At 60.3% G+C, this 16908-nt stretch overlaps 2 protein-coding genes across 4 annotated transcripts; one reads left to right on the top strand and one right to left on the bottom strand.

Moving 5' to 3' along the window:
* Positions 1-45: 45 nt before the first annotated feature.
* On the top strand, positions 46-3261 carry ANKRD39 (ankyrin repeat domain 39). Of its 3 annotated transcripts, none has more exons than XM_088180110.1 (4): positions 46-1223; positions 1568-1671; positions 2013-2216; positions 2442-2694. In XM_088180110.1, exons 1-4 carry the CDS (start codon positions 680-682, stop codon positions 2577-2579), a joined length of 990 nt encoding a protein of 329 aa, XP_088036236.1. In that variant the 5' UTR covers positions 46-679; the 3' UTR covers positions 2580-2694. The 3 variants fall into 3 exon arrangements, with proteins under 3 accessions (XP_088036236.1, XP_088036234.1, XP_088036235.1); XM_088180108.1 differs by having other exon boundaries at positions 132-1223; positions 2013-2245; positions 2442-3261; XM_088180109.1 differs by lacking the exon at positions 2013-2216 and having other exon boundaries at positions 132-1223; positions 1568-1720; positions 2442-3261.
* A 1518-nt stretch (positions 3262-4779) lies between these two features.
* CNNM4 (cyclin and CBS domain divalent metal cation transport mediator 4) lies at positions 4780-16318 on the bottom strand. Its single transcript, XM_088180107.1, has 7 exons — positions 14861-16318; positions 10191-10334; positions 9960-10097; positions 9091-9260; positions 8904-9003; positions 6928-7106; positions 4780-5374 (listed from the first exon to the last, which is right to left on the bottom strand). The coding sequence occupies exons 1-7, from the start codon at positions 16290-16292 to the stop codon at positions 5165-5167; spliced, it is 2373 nt and encodes a 790-aa protein (XP_088036233.1). The 5' UTR covers positions 16293-16318; the 3' UTR covers positions 4780-5164.
* Positions 16319-16908: the final 590 nt, after the last annotated feature.

The following is a 16908-nucleotide window of genomic DNA, read 5'->3' as shown; positions in this document are numbered from 1 at the left end:
TCGGATTTTTTTCTCTCTCTCTCTCTCTCTCTCTTTGCAAAGCGGCTCCCGTGGAGGTTCTGGGGAGGTTCTGGAGGAGTTCTGGGCTCCCCCCGCGGTGCTGAGCTCATGGAAAAAGCTCCAGCGGGGCTAAAAAAGGACAAAGCGGAGCCGTTCCCAGGCGGGGGGGCCGGGCCGGGCTCCCCCCCCTCCCCGGATGCCGGGGGTCAGCGCGGGGGGGTCCCCGGGGAGGCTCTGCTGGGAACAGCTCAGGAAATGGGATCGGGGGATGGGAACGGGCTCGGGGCCGTGGGAAATGGGGCTGGGGGCGGGGGGTGTGTGGGGAAGGAAAACCCAGGGACACCCCAAGATCGGGGATGAGGAGCCCAGGACACCCCAATAGAGGGGAGAGACCGCCGGGACCCCCATAACGGGGAGGGGGACCCCCATTGCTGCTGGGGGAGCCCTGGGCCCCCATTTCTGACCTTGGGGACCCCATAAGTGTGGGGGGGTGACCCCTGGGAACGCAGAGCGGGGGAAGATGGGAGGGAGAGCCTGGGACCCCCGTAATGGGGAATTGGAGCCCTGGGACCCCCGTAATGGGGAATTGGAGCCCTGGGACTGCCATTGCTGATGGGGACGGGGCTTGGGGACCCCAAAACTGGGGGGAGGGAGGGGAGTGAACGAACCCCGGGTCATCATGGGGGGCTTGGAGCGGCCGCTGGCGCCCCCTGGCGGCGGCACGGGGGCTCTGCGGGGGAGGAATGCTGTCCCTTCGGCGCTTCCCGGCCTCCTTCGGCCTTTCCCGGCTTCGTTCGGCCTTTCTCGGCCCCTTTTCGGCCCTTTCCGCCCACTTCAGCCCGTCTCGACTCTCTTCGGCCCTTTCCGCCTTCCCTCGGCCCTTCCCGACCTCGCTCGGCCTCTTCCGTTCAAATTCGACTCTTTCCGTCTCCCCTCGTCTCTTTCCGTCCTACCTCGTCTCTTTCCGTCCCCCCTCGTCTCTTTCCGTCCCACCTCGGCTCTTTCCGCCCCCCCTCGTCTCTTTCCGTCCCACCTCGGCTCTTTCCGTCTCCCCTCGTCCCTTTCCGTGCCCCCCGGTGCCGCCGGTGCCATGGCCGGTGGTCGCCGCTCGCCGCCCGCTCCGTGCTGCCCGGGCCGGGAGGCGATGCCCGCTCCGTGCTGCCCGGGCCGGGTGGCCGTGCCCAGCGTGCACCAGAGCCTGTCCGAGATGGACTTCGAGCGGGGTCCGGGGGGCTCCGGGGCGGGGGGGCAGGAGGGCCGGGTCACCGGTACCGGCGGAGCTCAGGGGGCTCTGGGCTGGGGTACCGGTACTGGAGGGGCTCCCAGGGACTCTGGGCAGGGCTTGGGGTAGCGGAGGGGGCAGGGGCAGGGCTGGAGCACCGGTACCGGACGGCATGGGCAGGGTTGGGATACGGGTACTGGACGGGCACAGGCAGGGCTGGAGCAGCGGTGCCGGTACCGGAGGGGCACGGGCAGGGCTGGAGCAGCGGTACCGGCACCGGAGGGGCACAGAGGGGGCTCTGGGCTCCGTCTCTGGCTGAGGCGGCTCCATCTCCGTTGCCCGCAGGGATTTGGGCAGCGGCGCGGGACGGGGACGAGGCGCGGCTGCTGCAGCTGCTGGAGCGGAGCGGGAACCCCGCGGAGCCCGACCTGGCGGGGTACACGGCCCTGGTACGGGGGCACCGGGGGCAGGGGGGTCCTGACCCGGTACACGGCCCTGGTACGGGGGCACGGGGGTCCTGACCTGGCGGGGTACACAGCCCTGGCATGGGGGGCACGGGGGTCCCAGCCTGTGGTACGGGGGCACAGGGGTCACCGGGGGCATGGGGGTCCTGACCGGGTACATGGCCCTGGTACGGGGGCACGGGGATCCTGTTCGCGTACACAGCCCTGGCATGGGGGGCACTGGGGTTCCCAACCTGGCCCAGGGGTCCCGGGGATCCCAGCCAGTGGGCACACGGCCTTGTCCCGGGGGTCCCGGGCAGCCGGTGCCCACGGCCCCGTGCCCGCAGCACTACGCCAGCCGGAACGGGCACCTGGGCGTGTGCCGGCTGCTGCTGGAGCGGGGCGCTCCGTGCGATGCCCGCACCCCCGGCGGTGCCACCCCGCTGCACCGCGCCTGCTACTGCGGGCACCGCGCGGTCACCGAGCTGCTCCTGGCACACGGCGCCGACCCCGCGGCCACCGACAGCGACGGCAGGACCGGCCTGCACAAGGTGCGGGCACGGGAGGGCACCAGGACCAGGTGGGGGGCACGGAGGGGATCCCCTGCACGAGCTGGGTGGGGGGCACAGGGGGTGAGGAGGGACCCCTGTGCCAGGTTGGTGGGGGGCACGGGGTTCTCCTCCCCCAGGGTGCGTGTGGGTGGCTCGGGGGTCCCCGTGCCCCTCTGGGGGTGACATCCGTGTCCCCCCGGGGTGACACCGGTGCCCGCCCCGCAGGCCGCCGAGCAGGGGCACCGCGAGCTCTGTGCCCTCCTCCTGCGCCAGCGCCCGGCCCTCGCTGCCGTCCGCGATGCCCGCGGCCGGAGCCCGCGGGACGGGGCGCACCCGGCCGTGTGGGACCTGCTGGACACCTGAGGGGACACGGGACAGCCGGGCCCGCTCCCCGTTCCGGGCCCGCTCCCCGTTCCGGGCCCGCTCCCCGTTCCGGGCCCGCTCCCCGTTCCGGGCCCGCTCCCCGTTCCGGGCCCGCTCCCCGTTCCGGGCCCGCTCCCCGTTCCGGGCCCGTTACTGCCGCTCCCACTTCCGTGTTCCCCCAGCACGCCCCGCCCACTGCCCTCCCGCCAAGCCAATCACCGCCCGCCTTTTCCCCGTGGTCCCGCCCCCCTCTCCCCGCAGCCAATCATGCCCCGCCTTTTCCTGGGGTCCCGCCCCGCAGCCAATCACCGCACGTGATACTCCCGGGGCGGAGCCTCGCGGTGTAAACAACACCCGGAGGGCGGGGATTTAAAGGAGCCGCGTCCTTTAAATCAGCAGCGAGCACAGCCAGGTACAGATATAGAATCTTTATTAACCCATCTGGCAAAAAAACCCCCTCCAAAAACCCCATGAAATCAAATTCCACGGTCGGTTTCACAACCGGGGGGGAGGGGAGAGGGGCAGAACCGGGAGGGGGAGGCCCCGCCCCCCCCACCCCTCCCCCCGGAGCTCCCCAAAAATACAAATCAAACCTGAACAATAAATAGGAATTCCCGGGGGGGTGGGGGAGAGGAAAAGGAGGGGTTTGCATAGAGGAAGATTTAATAAAAAAGTTTTTTTTTGTTGTTTTTTTTTTTTTTTCCTGGCTTATTATTAATTATTAATTATTATTATTAATTATTATTATTATTACTAAAATCTCCCCGCAGAAGGAGCTAGGAACTGATCGTCGAGATGTGATTAACAAAAATAATTCAACCTTCTCCCAATAACTTACAGGAGTTCACCCAGGGGGAACTTTTGTGCTTATTTTTGCTTTTTGGGGTGGGGGGTCCCGGGGGATTTTGGGGGGACCCTCAGCCCCCTCCTGCCTGTACAACTTTGGTCACTAGCGCTGTGTCACCCCAAAATCCAGACCCCAAAAGGGAGACCCCAAAATCCAGACCCTAAAAGAGACCCCAAAGTCCAGACCCAAAACCCAGATCTCAAAATCCAGTCCCTAAAATGGAGACCCCAAATCCTAACCTCAAAATCCAGACCCCAAATTCAGGTCCCAAAGTCCAGGCCCCAAAATCCTGACCTTAAAAACTAGACCCCAATTCCAGGTCCCAAAGTCCAGATCCCAAAACCCAGACCCCCAAATCCTGACCCTAAAGGGAGACCCCAAAGTCCAGACCCTAAAATCCAGACCCTAAAATCCTACCCCCAAAATCCAGGTCCCAAAACCCAGACCCCAAAATGCAGAGCCTAAAACAGAGACCCCCAAATACAGACCTGAAAATCCAGACTCTAAAAATCCAAATCCCAAAATCCAGACCCCCAAATCCAGGTCCCAAAATCCTGACCCTAAAATGGAGACCCCAAATGCAGACCCCAAAATCCTCACCCTAAAAACCAGACCCCAAGATCGGGACCCCAGATCCTGACCCTAACAATCCACATTCCAAAATCCAGATCCCAAAATCCTGAGCCCAAAATCCCAAATTTGTCCCCACGCCCCCTGAGCCCCCCGGGCCAGCGGGGAAAGGGGGGTGGGCACGGGGAAGGGGCTGGGATTTATCCAGGGGATCCCAAAAACACCCGAGAGGGGCCGGGATTCCCATCCCAGGATATCCCAAAACGTAGGAGACCCCTAAGGGATGGAATTCCCAAAATGCTGCAGGAGACCCCAAAGGGATGGAATTCCCATCCCAAAATGCTGCAGGCACCCTGAGGGGTTGGGACTCCCATCCCAGGGATCCCAAAGGAACAGGATGTCCACCCCAGATTTCCTGGAAGGGTTGGGATGTCCATCCCAGATTTCCTGTCAGGGTTGGGGTTCCTGTCAGGGTTGGGACGGACCCTGGAGGTCCGGGCAAGGTTGGGTTGGGATGTTCATCCCGGGATTCCTGGAAGTTTTGGGATGGATCCTGGAAGGTTTGGGATGTCCATCCAAGATTTCCTGGCAGGGTTTGGATGGGGTGTCCACCCCGAGGGTCCTGGCAGGTTGGGATGGGTTGGGGTGTCCACCCCGAGGGTCCTGGCAGGGTTGGGGTGTCCACCCCGAGGGTCCTGGCAGGGTTGGGGTGCCCACCCCGAGGGTCCTGGCAGGGTTGGGATGGGTTGGGGTGTCCATCCCAGGGTTCCTGGCAGGGTGGGATGGGTTGGGGTGTCCATCCCAGGGTCCTGGCAGGGTGGGATGGGTTGGGGTGTCCATCCCAGGGTCCTGGCAGGGTGGGATGGGTTGGGGTGCCCACCCCGAGGGTCCCCAGGGCGGCAGAACTGAGACCCTGAGCTCCCTGAGCCGTCGGCCGTGCCGGCAGAGCTGGCGCCGCCCGCGCCGCTCCCGTCCATCCCGGCTCCATCCAGCCTGGAAAAGCAGCAGCAGCAGCAGCAAATCCCAGCTCCTCCATTCCCCACCACGCCTCTTCCTCCTCCTCCTCCTCCTCCTCCTCCTGCGGCTCCTGCGGCTCACCCGGCGCCGTTCCTACCGGCAAAGGTCCCTGCAGGGCGCGCCCGTGGCCGGGTCGCGCCGGGGGCCGGGGTCAGATGGAATTCTCCAGCGCACTGTGGTTGCTCCGGCGGCTCAGGCAGTTCCTCTCGTTCAGCAAACTCGTGGTTTCGTCGGCCGGCGCCGGCGGCTCCGGTTTCTCCGGGATGCCCGGCTCCGGTTTGGGGGCGTTGCTGTCGGGGGACTGGGGACAACTGTCCATGCGTGAGGCCAGCAGCCCGTTCTGGTACTCCTGGCGAGTGATCTGTGCCGGGACAGCAGCGGGGAGTGGAGGGGGAGACCCCAAAGTGTCGGGACTCCCACCCCAAAATGATGCAATGATGGGATTCCCATCCCAACATGGTCTAGGAGAACCCAAAGTGTTGGGATTCCCACCCCAAAACGGCATATTTGATGGGATTCCCATCCCTGGATGGTCTAGGAGACCCCAAAATCCTTGAGACTCTTAAGGGATGGAATTCCCATCCCAAAATGGTGCATTGATGGGACTCCCATCCCAAAATGATGCATTGATGGGATTCCTAGACTAAAATGATGCATTCATGGGATTCCTAACCCAAAATGGTGCAATGATGAGATTCCCATCCCAACATGGTCCATTGATGGGACTTCCATCCCAACACGGTCTAGGAGACCCCAAAGTGTTGGGATTCCCATCCCAAAATTTTGTAGCAGTCCTGAAGAACCCGGAATTCCGATCCCAAAATTCTGTAGGAGCCCTGAGGGACCCAGAATTCCCATTCCAAAATGGTGTGGGAGACCCCAAAGTGTTTGGATTCCCATCTCAAAATGGCGTGGGAGCACTGAGGGAGCAGAATTCCCATCCCAAAATGGTGTAGGACATCCCAAAGTGTCAGAATTCCCATCCCAAGCTTTTGCAGGATCCCTGAAGGATCCAGAATTCCCATCCCAAGATTTTACAGGAGCCCTGAGGGACCAGAATTCCCAATCCCAAGCTTTTGCAGGAGCCCTGGGGGACCAGAAATCCCATCCCAAGCTTTTGCAGGATCCTTGAGGGACCCGTAATTCCCGTCCCAAGATTTTTTAGGATCCCTGAAGGACCCAGAATTCCCATCCCAAGCTTTTGCAGGATCCCTGAAGGATCCAGAATTCCCAATCCCAAGCTTTTGCAGGAGCCCTGGGGGACCAGAAATCCCATCCCAAGCTTTTGCAGGATCCCTGAGGGACCCGTAATTCCCGTCCCAAGATTTTTTTAGGATCCCTGAAGGACCCAGAATTCCCATCCCAAGATTTTGTAGGATCCCTGAGGGACCAGAATTCCCATCCCAAGATTTTGTAGGATCCCTGAGGGAGCAGAATTCCCATCCCAAAGTGTCAGAATTCCCATCCCAAGCTTTTGCAGGATCCCTGAAGGACCCGGAATTCCCATCCCAAGATTTTTTAGGATCCCTGAGGGACCCGGAATTCCCATCCCAAGATTTTTTAGGATCCCTGAAGGACCCGGAATTCCCATCCCAAGATTTTGTAGGATCCCTGAGGGACCAGAATTCCCATCCCAAAGTGTCAGAATTCCCATCCCAAGCTTTTGCAGGAGCCCTGAGGGACCCGGAATTCCCATCCCAAGATTTTTTAGGATCCCTGAAGGACCCGGAATTCCCATCCCAAGATTTTTTAGGATCCCTGAAGGACCCGGAATTCCCATCCCAAGATGTTTTAGGATCCCTGAAGGACCCGGCAGCGCCGCGCTCTCCTCCCGCCACGCCCCGCAGCCGCCCAGAGCCCTGGGGTGGCCCCAAGGGGCAGCCCTGGGCGTTTCCCGGCAGGATTGTGGCTGACCTTGACGAACTGCAGGTCGCTGAGGGCGCGCACGCTGAAGTCGGCCACGTACTGCGCGCCGCCCGAGCTCAGCTGGTTGTTGCTGCCGCTCACCGGCGACGAGCCCGACTCCGAGCGCTCGTGGTAGCTCAGCGAGGCCGAGCGGTTCAGCCCGCTCATGTGCGACGGGGAGCGCAGCTCTAGGGGTTAGGAAGGGCTTGGGATCAGCCTCTGGCCTAACTCGGGGTTAGGAAGGGCTTGGGATCAGCCTCTGGCCTAATTCAGCGTTAGGAAGGGTGTGGGATCAGCCTCAGGCCTAACTCGGGGTTAGGAAGGGCTTGGGATCAGCCTCTGGCCTAACTCGGCATTAGGAAGGGCTTGGGATCAGCCTCTGGCCTAAACCGGGGTTAGGAAGGGTGTGGGATCAGCCTCAGGCTTTTCCCAGCATTAGGCAGGGCTTGGGATCAGCCTCCAGCCTAACTCGGGTTAGGAAGGGCTTGGGATCAGCCTCCGGCCTAACTCGGGGTTAGGAAGGGCTTGGGATCAGCCTCTGGCCTAACTCGGGGTTAGGAAGGGCTTGGGATCAGCCTCTGGCCTAACTCGGGGTTAGGAAGGGCTTGGGATCAGCCTCTGGCCTAACTCGGGGTTAGGAAGGGCTTGGGATCAGCCTCTGGCCTAACTCGGGGTTAGGAAGGGCTTGGGATCAGCCTCTGGCCTAACTCGGGGTTAGGAAGGGTGTGGGATCAGCCTCAGGCCTAACCCAGCATTAGGCAGGGCTTGGGATCAGCCTCAGGCCTAACTCGGGTTAGGAAGGGCTTGGGATCAGCCTCAGGCCTAACTCGGGTAGGCAGGGCTTGGGATCAGCCTCAGGCCTAACTCGGGTTAGGAAGGGCTTGGGATCAGCCTCAGGCCTAACTCGGGTAGGCAGGGCTTGGGATCAGCCTCAGGCCTAACTCAGGGTTAGGAAGGGCTTGGGATCAGCCTCAGGCCTAACTCGGGTAGGCAGGGCTTGGGATCAGCCTCTGGCCTTTCCTGGCATTCCCCAATCCCGGCTTTTCTCCCCATGGATCAACTCTGAAGGGCACCCCCCAAATTCGGGGTTTTCACCACCCATTCAAAAGGCAGAAAGGATTTCTGGAATTGCCTTGTGGAGATTTAGGTTCAGGTTTAGGTTTAGGATGGGATTCTAGAAGTTAAACTCTTCCTAACAGGGGAGGTTTCACCACACTGTAAAGCCAGAAGGGGTTTCTGGAATTCCCTCGGGTTTCTGGAATTGCCTCATGGAGGTTTAAGTTGGGATTGTTTAAGTTAAACTCTTCCTAACAGGGCAGATTTAATAAAAATCCCATTTTCCACCCCATTCTAAAGGCAGAAGGGGTTTCTGGAATTCCCTTGGGTTTCTGGAATTGCCTCATGGAGGCTTAGGTTGAGGTTTAGGGTGGAATCCCAGGAGTTAAACCCTTCCTAACAGGGCAGGTTTACCAAGAACTCCATTAACCCCAAATCCTGAGATCGGCCACTCGGACACAGAGCTGCTCATCCAGGACACTGATGGGGTTTGGGACCTCTGGAATCTCCCATTCCCAGGGCAGATCCAACCCAGGGATCCCTGGGAGTGTCCCCAAGGCCAGGCTGGAGCCACCAGGGATGTCCCTGCCTTGGTGGCACTGGATGAGCTTTAAGGTCCCTTCCAACCCAGACCATTCCATGGTCCCACGTGCTGGTTTAGATGGGATTTGGGCAGGAATTCCTGGCTGGGAGGGTGAGGAGGGGTGGGATGGAATTCCCAGAGGAGCTGTGGCTGCCCCTGGATCCCTGGAAGTGTCCCCAAGGCCACCAGGGACAGGGGGAGGTGCAGGGTCCTTCCCAACCATTCCAGAATTCCACGGGGAGCTCTGCTGTCCCGAGGACACTGATGAGGTTCAGAACCTCTGGAATCTCCCATTCCCAGGGCAGATCCAGCCCAGGGGTCCCGGGAAGGGTCTGGGGGTGCTCACCAGATCCTGGAGGGGGGCTCAGCGCCATCACCCCGTAGTAGGAAAACGCTCCCGCCTCGAACTTCATGCACTCCTTGCCAGCCTCCACCTCCACCTTGCCCTGCCAGGGGAAAAAACCAACACCAATGCAGGGATTGATCCCAAGGGATGGATGAGCTGGACCCCAGGGAGCTCCCGCTGGCAGCACCTGCAGGATGAGGATGAAATAATCGGCCGGTTTGTTCTTGCAGTACAGGAAGTGCCGCGGGCATTTCTTGTTCTCCTCGTCGAACTTCAGCTCCTGGATGACGTCGGAATATTTGAGGAGCCGCAGCAGGATCTTCTCCGAGATGAAGTTGGGGGTGAAGAGCGTCACCTCTGGAGAGGGGGTGGGGGAAAGGGTCAGAGGTGGTGTTGATCCCTCCAGGGGAGAGAGAATTCCTATCTTGGGGTGGTGGGGGAGACCCTTGGGGCCAGGACTGCCATCCTGGGATGGTCCAGGAGACCCTTAGGGCTGGAATGTCCATCCTGGGATGGTCTAGGAGGACTCCTGGAGCTGGAATGTCCATCCTGGGATGGTGGGGGAGACCCTTAGGACCAGGATTCCCATCCTGGGATGGTGTGGGAGACCCTTGGGGCCAGGATTCCCATCCTGGGATGGTCTGGGAGACCCTTGGGGCCAAGATTCACATCCTGGAATGGTGGGGGAGACCCTTGGGGCCAGGATTCCCATCCTGGGATGGTCTGGGAGACCCTTGGGGCCAGGATTCCCATCCTGGGATGGTGGGGGAGACCCTTGGGACAAGGATTCTCATCTTAATATGGTCTAGGAGACCCTTGGGGCTGGAATGTCCATCCTGGGATGGTGTGGGAGACCCTTGGGGCTGGAATGCTCATCCTGGGATGGTGTGGGAGACCCTTGGGGCCAGGACTTCCATCCTGGGATGGTGGGGGAGACCCTTAGGACCAGGATTCCCATCCTGGGATGGTGGGGGAGACCCTTAGGACCAGGATTCCCATCCTGGGATGGTGGGGGAGACCCTTGGGGTGCCCCGAGGCCAGGTGACCCAGACTGACCGGTGGACAGGAAGCGGTGGGCAGCCAGCAGGAGCTGAGGGGACACCTTGACCTTGAGCTCATTGTCGGGGTCCTTGAAGGCCGAGAAGTCACGCCGGTTCTTCTGGTTGCAAACCCTCTTCCTGCTGCGGTTGTCAACTGCGGGGAGCAGGGGGGTCACACCCGGGGCCACCAGGCCACCAGGAACCCCCTCCCAGGGGGCTCTGGGGAGGGGGGAGCCCCCAAACCTACTGTAGGTGTCGGACTCGTCCAGGATCTCGGACTTGATGATCTCCTCGATGACGTCCTCGAGGGTCACCAGCCCCAGCACCTCGTAGAAGGGGTCGCCCTCGCCCTCGTTGTTCACCTTCTGCACGATGGCCAGGTGGGACTTCCCTGGGGACACACACGGGGGTTGGAATGGGGACACAACACCCCGGGGTGTCCCCTGGGTGTCCCCTGAATGTCCCAGCCCTGGGATGTCCCTGGGATGTCCTCAGGATTTCCCAGCCCTGGGATGTCCCCTCAATGTCCCAGCCCTGGAATGTTCCCAGAATGTCCCCAAGATGTCCCAGCCCTGGGATGTCCCCAAGATGTTCCAGGCAATGGAATGTCTCTAGGATGTCCCCAGGATTTCCCAGTCCTGGGATGTCCCCTCAATGTCCCAGCCCTGGAATGTTCCCAGAATGTCCCCAAGATGTCCCAGCCCTGGAATATCCCCAAGATGTTCCAGCCAATGGAATGTCCCCAAGATGTCCCCAGGATATCCCTGTCCTGGGATGTCCTCAGGATTTCCCAGCCCTGGGATGTCCCCTCAATGTCCCAGCCCTGGAATGTTCCCAGAATGTCCCCAAGATGTCCCAGCCCTGGAATGTCCCAGTCCTGAGATGTCCCCAAGATATCCCAGCCATGGGATGTCCCCAGGGTGTCCCCAAAATGTCCCAGCCCTGGGATGTCCCCAAGATATCCCAGCCATGTCCTCAGGGTGTCCCAGCCACAGGATGTCCCCAGGGTGTCCCCAAGATATTCCAGCCCTTGGATGTCCCCTCAACATCCCAGCCCTAGATGCTCTCAGGATGTCCCCAGGGTGTTCCAGCCCTGGGATGTCCCGTGGATGTCCCCAGGGTGTCCTTTGGACTTCCCAGTCCTGGGATGTCTCCTGGATGTCCCCAAGACGTCCCAGCCCTGGGATGTCCCCTGGATGTCACCAAGATTTCCTAGCCCTGGGATGTCCCATGGATGTCCCCAAGATGTCTCAGCCCTGGGATGTCCCCAGGGTGTCCCCAGAATGTCCCAGCCCATTCAGTCCCTCCCTGGAGGCATAAACTCATTAAAACCTAAAGGAGCCCTTGGGCTGGGCTGGCTGCTCACTCCCAGAGTAATGACACTAATTAAACCTGAGCTCACTCCCAGGGTAATGGCACTAATTAAATCACACAGGAAAATCTCCTGGCATGAGGAATTTCACCTGTTTTGTCCTAAATCAAACAGGGAAAATTTCCTGGCATGAGGAATTTTGCTCCTCCTCCAAAAATCACACAGGGACAATCTCCTGGGATGAAGAATTTCACTTGTTTTTTCCAAAATCACACAGGAAAAACTCCTGGGATGAGGAATTTCACCTGCTTTGTCCTAAATCTCATGGGGAAATCTCCTGGGATGAGGAATTTTGCTCCTTGTCCCAAAATCACACAGGGAAACCTCCTGGGATGAGGAATTTCACCTGCTTTGTCCTAAATCTCATGGGGAAAATCTCCTGGGATGAGGAATTTCACTTGTTTGTTCCTAAATCACACAGAGAAAATCGCCTGGGATGTGGAATTTCACCTCTTTGGTTCCAAAATCACATGGGGAAATCTCCTGGCATGAAGAATTTCACTTTTTTTGTCCCAAAATCACACAGGGAGATCTCCTGGGATGAGGAATTCTGCTCCAGGGAGAGGAGCCACGTGGAAAACTGCACCCACAGGATTGGTGTCCTCAGCTTGGGGAAACTGAGGCACCTCCCTGACCTCACCCCAAAATAAATCCAAAAATAAAAATAAATCCCAAAATAATCCTGTCCTCCAGGCTTTTCCTGGAGTGTCCTGACCCCATCCCTGCCCTCCCTGACCCTCTGCACTCTTTCACTCCAGAGCCAGCAGCCACAGGCTCCTGGGCACTCAGGGAAAAGCTGATTTTAGGGAAAGGCATCTCCCAGATCCCCTTTTCCCTCCTCTCTCAACCACAGTGCTGGGACAAGGTGATGCCTGGAGGGGGGAAAAAAATTAATTTATCCTGGGGGTGTTTTCCCTTTTTCCTCCTCTCTCAGCCACACTGCTGGGAAAAGGTGGTGCCTGCAGTGGTGAAAAAATTATTTCATTTCCCCTTTTTCCTCCTCTCACAATCATAGTGCTTGGAAAAGGTGGTGCCTGGAGGGGGGAAAAAAATTAATTTTATCCTGGGGTTTTTTTCCTTTTTTCCTCCTCTCTCGACCACAGCACTGGGAAAAGGTGGTGCATGAAGGGGATAAAAAAATGAATTTATCCTGGGGTTGTTTTCCCTTTTTGCTCCTCTCTCTGCTGGGAAAAAGGTGGTGCCTGGAGGGGTAAAAAGAAAGATTTCATTTCCCCTTTTTCATCCTCTCACAACCACAGTGCTGGGAAAAGGTGGTGCCTGAAGGGGATAAAAAATTATTTCATTTCCCCTTTTTCCTCTTCCCTGAGTCACAGCACTGGGAAAAGGTGGTACCTGAAGGGGTGAAAAAATCATTTTATTTCCCCTTTTTCCTCCTCTCTCAACCCAATGATGGGAAAAGGTGGTGCCTGGAGGGGTGAAAAATGATTTTATCCTGGGGTTGTTGTTGGGGCCACCTCACCCCCTTTATGGCCACCTGGGTGGGGCCAGGTGAGGCACCCAGGTGAGTCAGGGATGAGCACAGGGAGTGGCTGAGGCTGAGCAAACACGGCCAGACAGGCTGGGCTGGGGTCACTGAGGGGGGGACACAGGCCAGGACCCCCAAATGAGGAGGGGGAGAACACCCAGAGGGACAGGGAGGCGTCCATGGGGTGTCCATGGAATGATGGAGTGGCCTGGAGGGATCTTAGGGCTCCATGGGCAGGGACAGCTCCCACTGTCCCTGGTGGCCTTGGGGACACTTCCAGGGATCCCAGGGTTGGATTTGCCCTCCTGGCAACAGGAGATTCTGGAGGTTCCAAACCCTGTCAGTGTCCCCAGAGCCATCCTGGGGGACAGCAGAGCTCCCTGTGGAATTCTGCAGTGATTGGGAGGGACTTTAGGGCTCATCCCGTCCCACCCCATAAACCTCCCCCTGTCCCTGGTGGCCTTGGGGACACTTCCAGGGATCCAGGGGCAGCCACAGCTCCTCTGGGAATTCCATCCCACCCCTCCTCACCCTCCCAGCCAGGAATTCCTGCCCAAAATCCCATCTAAACCAGCACGTGGGACCATGGAATGGTCTGGGTTGGAAGGGACCTTAAAGCTCATCCAGTGCCACCAAGGCAGGGACATCCCTGGTGGCTCCAGCCTGGCCTTGGGGACGCTCCCAGGGATCCAGAGGCAGCCACAGCTCCTCTGGGAATTCCATCCCAGCCCCTCCTCACCTTCCTAAAATCCCATTAAAATCTCCATTTTTCCATTTGAAGCCATTCCCTGTGTCCTGTCCCTCCATCCCTTATCCCAATCCCTCTCCAGCTCTCCTGGAACCCCTTTAGGGCTCTGAGCTCTCCCTGGATCCCTCCCTTCTCCAGACTGGACATTCCCAGCTCTCCCAGCCCTGCTCCAGAGGAAAATTCCCCACTCAGAGCCTCGTGCTGGGTCAGGAAGCCTCTGGATGTGGGAATTGCCACCTCAAAGGCACCACTGTGACATTTTCATGGCCCTGAGCAGAGCTCAAACCCCACAATTAGCACAGCCAGCTAATTATTCCCTCTGGATGCATCTCCTGCCTCTGATCCAGGTCCTGACCGGGGCAATGAGGTCTCAAATCCACGAGGAATTTGCCTCCCAAAACCCAGCCCCACAAATTCCTCTGAGCCGGGAATTTGTGGGGCTCACCTCCAAAACCCAGCCCGGCAAATTCCCAGCTCCTGAGCCGGCGGTGGAAAAAGAAAAAAAAGAAAACAGCCCCAGGCTTTGTGGCCGGAAGGAAGGAGGGAGGTTAAATCCCTTAATCAGGATCCGGCCAGGGAAAGCCGGGATAACTCCAGCCCCAGCAGCAACTCTGCATCCATGCACTGCTTTTGGGAACGGGGATGGGAATGGCACAGCCCCAGCCAGCATCTCCCAAATCTTCACCCGGCTCCTGCCTGCAGCGGGGGTTTAGGAATCCCTAAATGTCCCTGGAATGTCGCACAAAGCTCTGTGCGAGCCTCCCGGGAGCGTAACGGGAGCCGCGGGGTCACAGCTGCTCCACAGCCGGGAGCTTTCCTTCATCCCGGCCTGACGCAGGAGCTGGAAAACCTTGGGAAAAGACCCTGGCAAGGGCAAATCCCACCTCGGAGCTTCCCACAGCCAGCCCGTATCCCATTCTTACTCGTCCTGCTCCCGTTTTTTGGGAAGCAGAGCTGGGATGGAGCCGGCTCCGAGCTCCAGGGCAAAGCCCGGAGGAGGGAGCCAAACCCAAATTAAGGCGCTCAGAGATTTTCCAGCACTTCTCCAAAAGTCTCCGGAGCTAATCATTAAAAACAAGGAGCAAGGGAACATTCCCGGCATGGGAAAGCTCCAAATCCAGGAAATCTGGGTCGGGACTAAAGTTTGGTGACCCCATGCCCGTCCCCGATGTGTGTCACTCATTCTCTTGGCATCGTGGCCACTCCTGAGACCCCTGGCATGGGCAGCTCCAGCTCTGGAGAGCAAAACCCCCCTGGAATTTTGCTCCCAGCCAAAAGGAAGCAAGCAGCACCTCCACGCCCCCTCCTCACCCTTTTTGAACTCCTCCAGCATGGCGTCCAGCTTGGTGTCGTGGAAGACGACGTGCACGGGGTGGTTGTAGAACTTGGTGATGGTCTTGAGGGGCGTGCAGTCGTCAGGGTCCACGAAGGCCAGGTCCTTGACGTAGAGGATGTCCATGATGTTGGACCTCTCGTCCTCGTAGACAGGGATGCGGGTGTAGCCGCTCTCCATGATCTCGGACATGGTGTTGAAGTCCAGGATGGCGTCGCTGTTGATCATGAAGCAGTTCTGCAGCGGGGTCATCACGTCCTCCACCGTCTTGGTGCGCAGCTCCAGCGCTCCCTGGATCATGTTGAGCTCCTCCCTCACCAGGTCGTTGTAGGGCTCCGTCACCTTCAGCATCTCCACCAGCTTCTCCCGGTTGTAGACGGTGCCGATCTCCTGGCCCAGGATGCAGTCCAGGAGTTTGCTGATGGGGTAGGACAGCGGGAACGTCACCAGCATGAAGAACTTGGTGACCACGATGGTGTTGGCGCCCACGGCCAGCCCGTGCCGCGAGCAGAGCGCCTGCGGCACGATCTCCCCGAAGATGACGATGCCGATGGTGGAGGCCACCACGGCGCCGATGCCGGAGCCGATGAGGTCGTCCAGCAGGATGGTGAGCGTGGTGTTGACCAGCACGTTGCCCAGCAGCAGCGAGCAGAGCAGGTAATTCCCTTTCCTGCGGATGGGCTCGATCCTGCGGGCGTAGCGCTTCTCCTTGTCGGTGCCGCAGTTCTGCACGATGCGCAGCTCCATGGGGTCCAGCGCCATCAAACCCAGGTTGAGGCCGCTGAACATCCCCGACAGCACCAGCAGCCCCGCGATCAGGATCACCTGCAGCCACAGCGGCAGCAGCGACTTCTTCTCCTCCAGCACCACCACGTGCCCGTCCGGCCCCTGGTGCGGCAGCCAGGGCAGGCCGGGCCGGCGCTGCGAGCACAGCACGTAGGTCTTGGCGCGCTCGTCCTTGCGCAGCGGCTGCACCCACACCCTCAGCAGCGCCGAGGTGTCGCGGGGCTCGGCGGGGCCCGGCCGCACCACCAGGTCCTGCGAGCGCTCCTGGCACGTGGCGTTGCCGCTCGAGGCGTTGCCGCCCGGCCGCAGCTCGGCGAAGGCCACGCGCTCGGCGGCCCGCGGGCCCAGCCCCAGCCCGTAGAGCCGCAGCAGCGCCTCGCTACCCTCCGTGAGGCGGATGGGCCCGCGGGCCGCCCCCTCCGCCGCCGCCGCCGCCGCCGCAGCCGCCGCTGCGGGCTTCGTGCTCTCCTCCAGCCGCAGCCCCAGCACTACGGTGTCGGCCGCGGGCACGGCGCCGCCGGGCAGCGCCAGCAGCAGCAGCAGCGGCGGCAGCAACGGGCCCGGGGATAGCGGGGTCCCCCCACAGCCGCCGGCGCTCCCGCCGCCGCCGCCGCCCGCCGCCATGTTGGGCACTGGCGGGAGCGTCACGCACGGTGGACGCGCCCACGCGGTGATGTCACGCCAGGCGGCCACGCCCACCCGGCGAACGGCGGCCCCGCCCCCTCCCCGGAGAGCGGCGCGCTGGGCCACGCCCCCCAAAAAGGGTGACGTCATTTTGGGCACGCCCCGAAGGGGTTAATACGGTCACGCCTATGGGTGATGTCACGAGCATAACACGACCCAGCAGACCACAGCGACCAGAGGGAAAAGGCCACGCCCTCCGCGGTTACGTCACACAGAGATACGCCCCTCTCCTCACGGGGTGTAGCAACCATGACCGCGCCCCCATGGCGAGACTCTTACAGGGATACGCCCATAGCCGTGACGTCATACACAGGGCTACGCCGCATGTCACTCGTCCGGCCGCACCCCCTCGGTGACACCTTTGATGTGACGTCACACCCCCGCAGCAGGGTGAAGCGGTCGGGGGGGGGGGGGAACAACGCTGAGGTGACGTCACCTTTCAGACCACGCCCACTCGGAGGAAGTCACACGGCTGGCCACGCTCCCCTGGGGGGGTACAGAGAGGGACACGCCCCTCGTGACGCAGAACATATGGCCACGCCTAGGGGAGCACACA

This window comes from Sturnus vulgaris, chromosome 28 (assembly GCF_052056855.1).
Source record: "Sturnus vulgaris isolate bStuVul1 chromosome 28, bStuVul1.hap1, whole genome shotgun sequence".
Taxonomy (NCBI): Eukaryota; Metazoa; Chordata; class Aves; order Passeriformes; family Sturnidae; genus Sturnus; species Sturnus vulgaris.
This window is presented reverse-complemented; position numbering and strand designations above follow the sequence as displayed.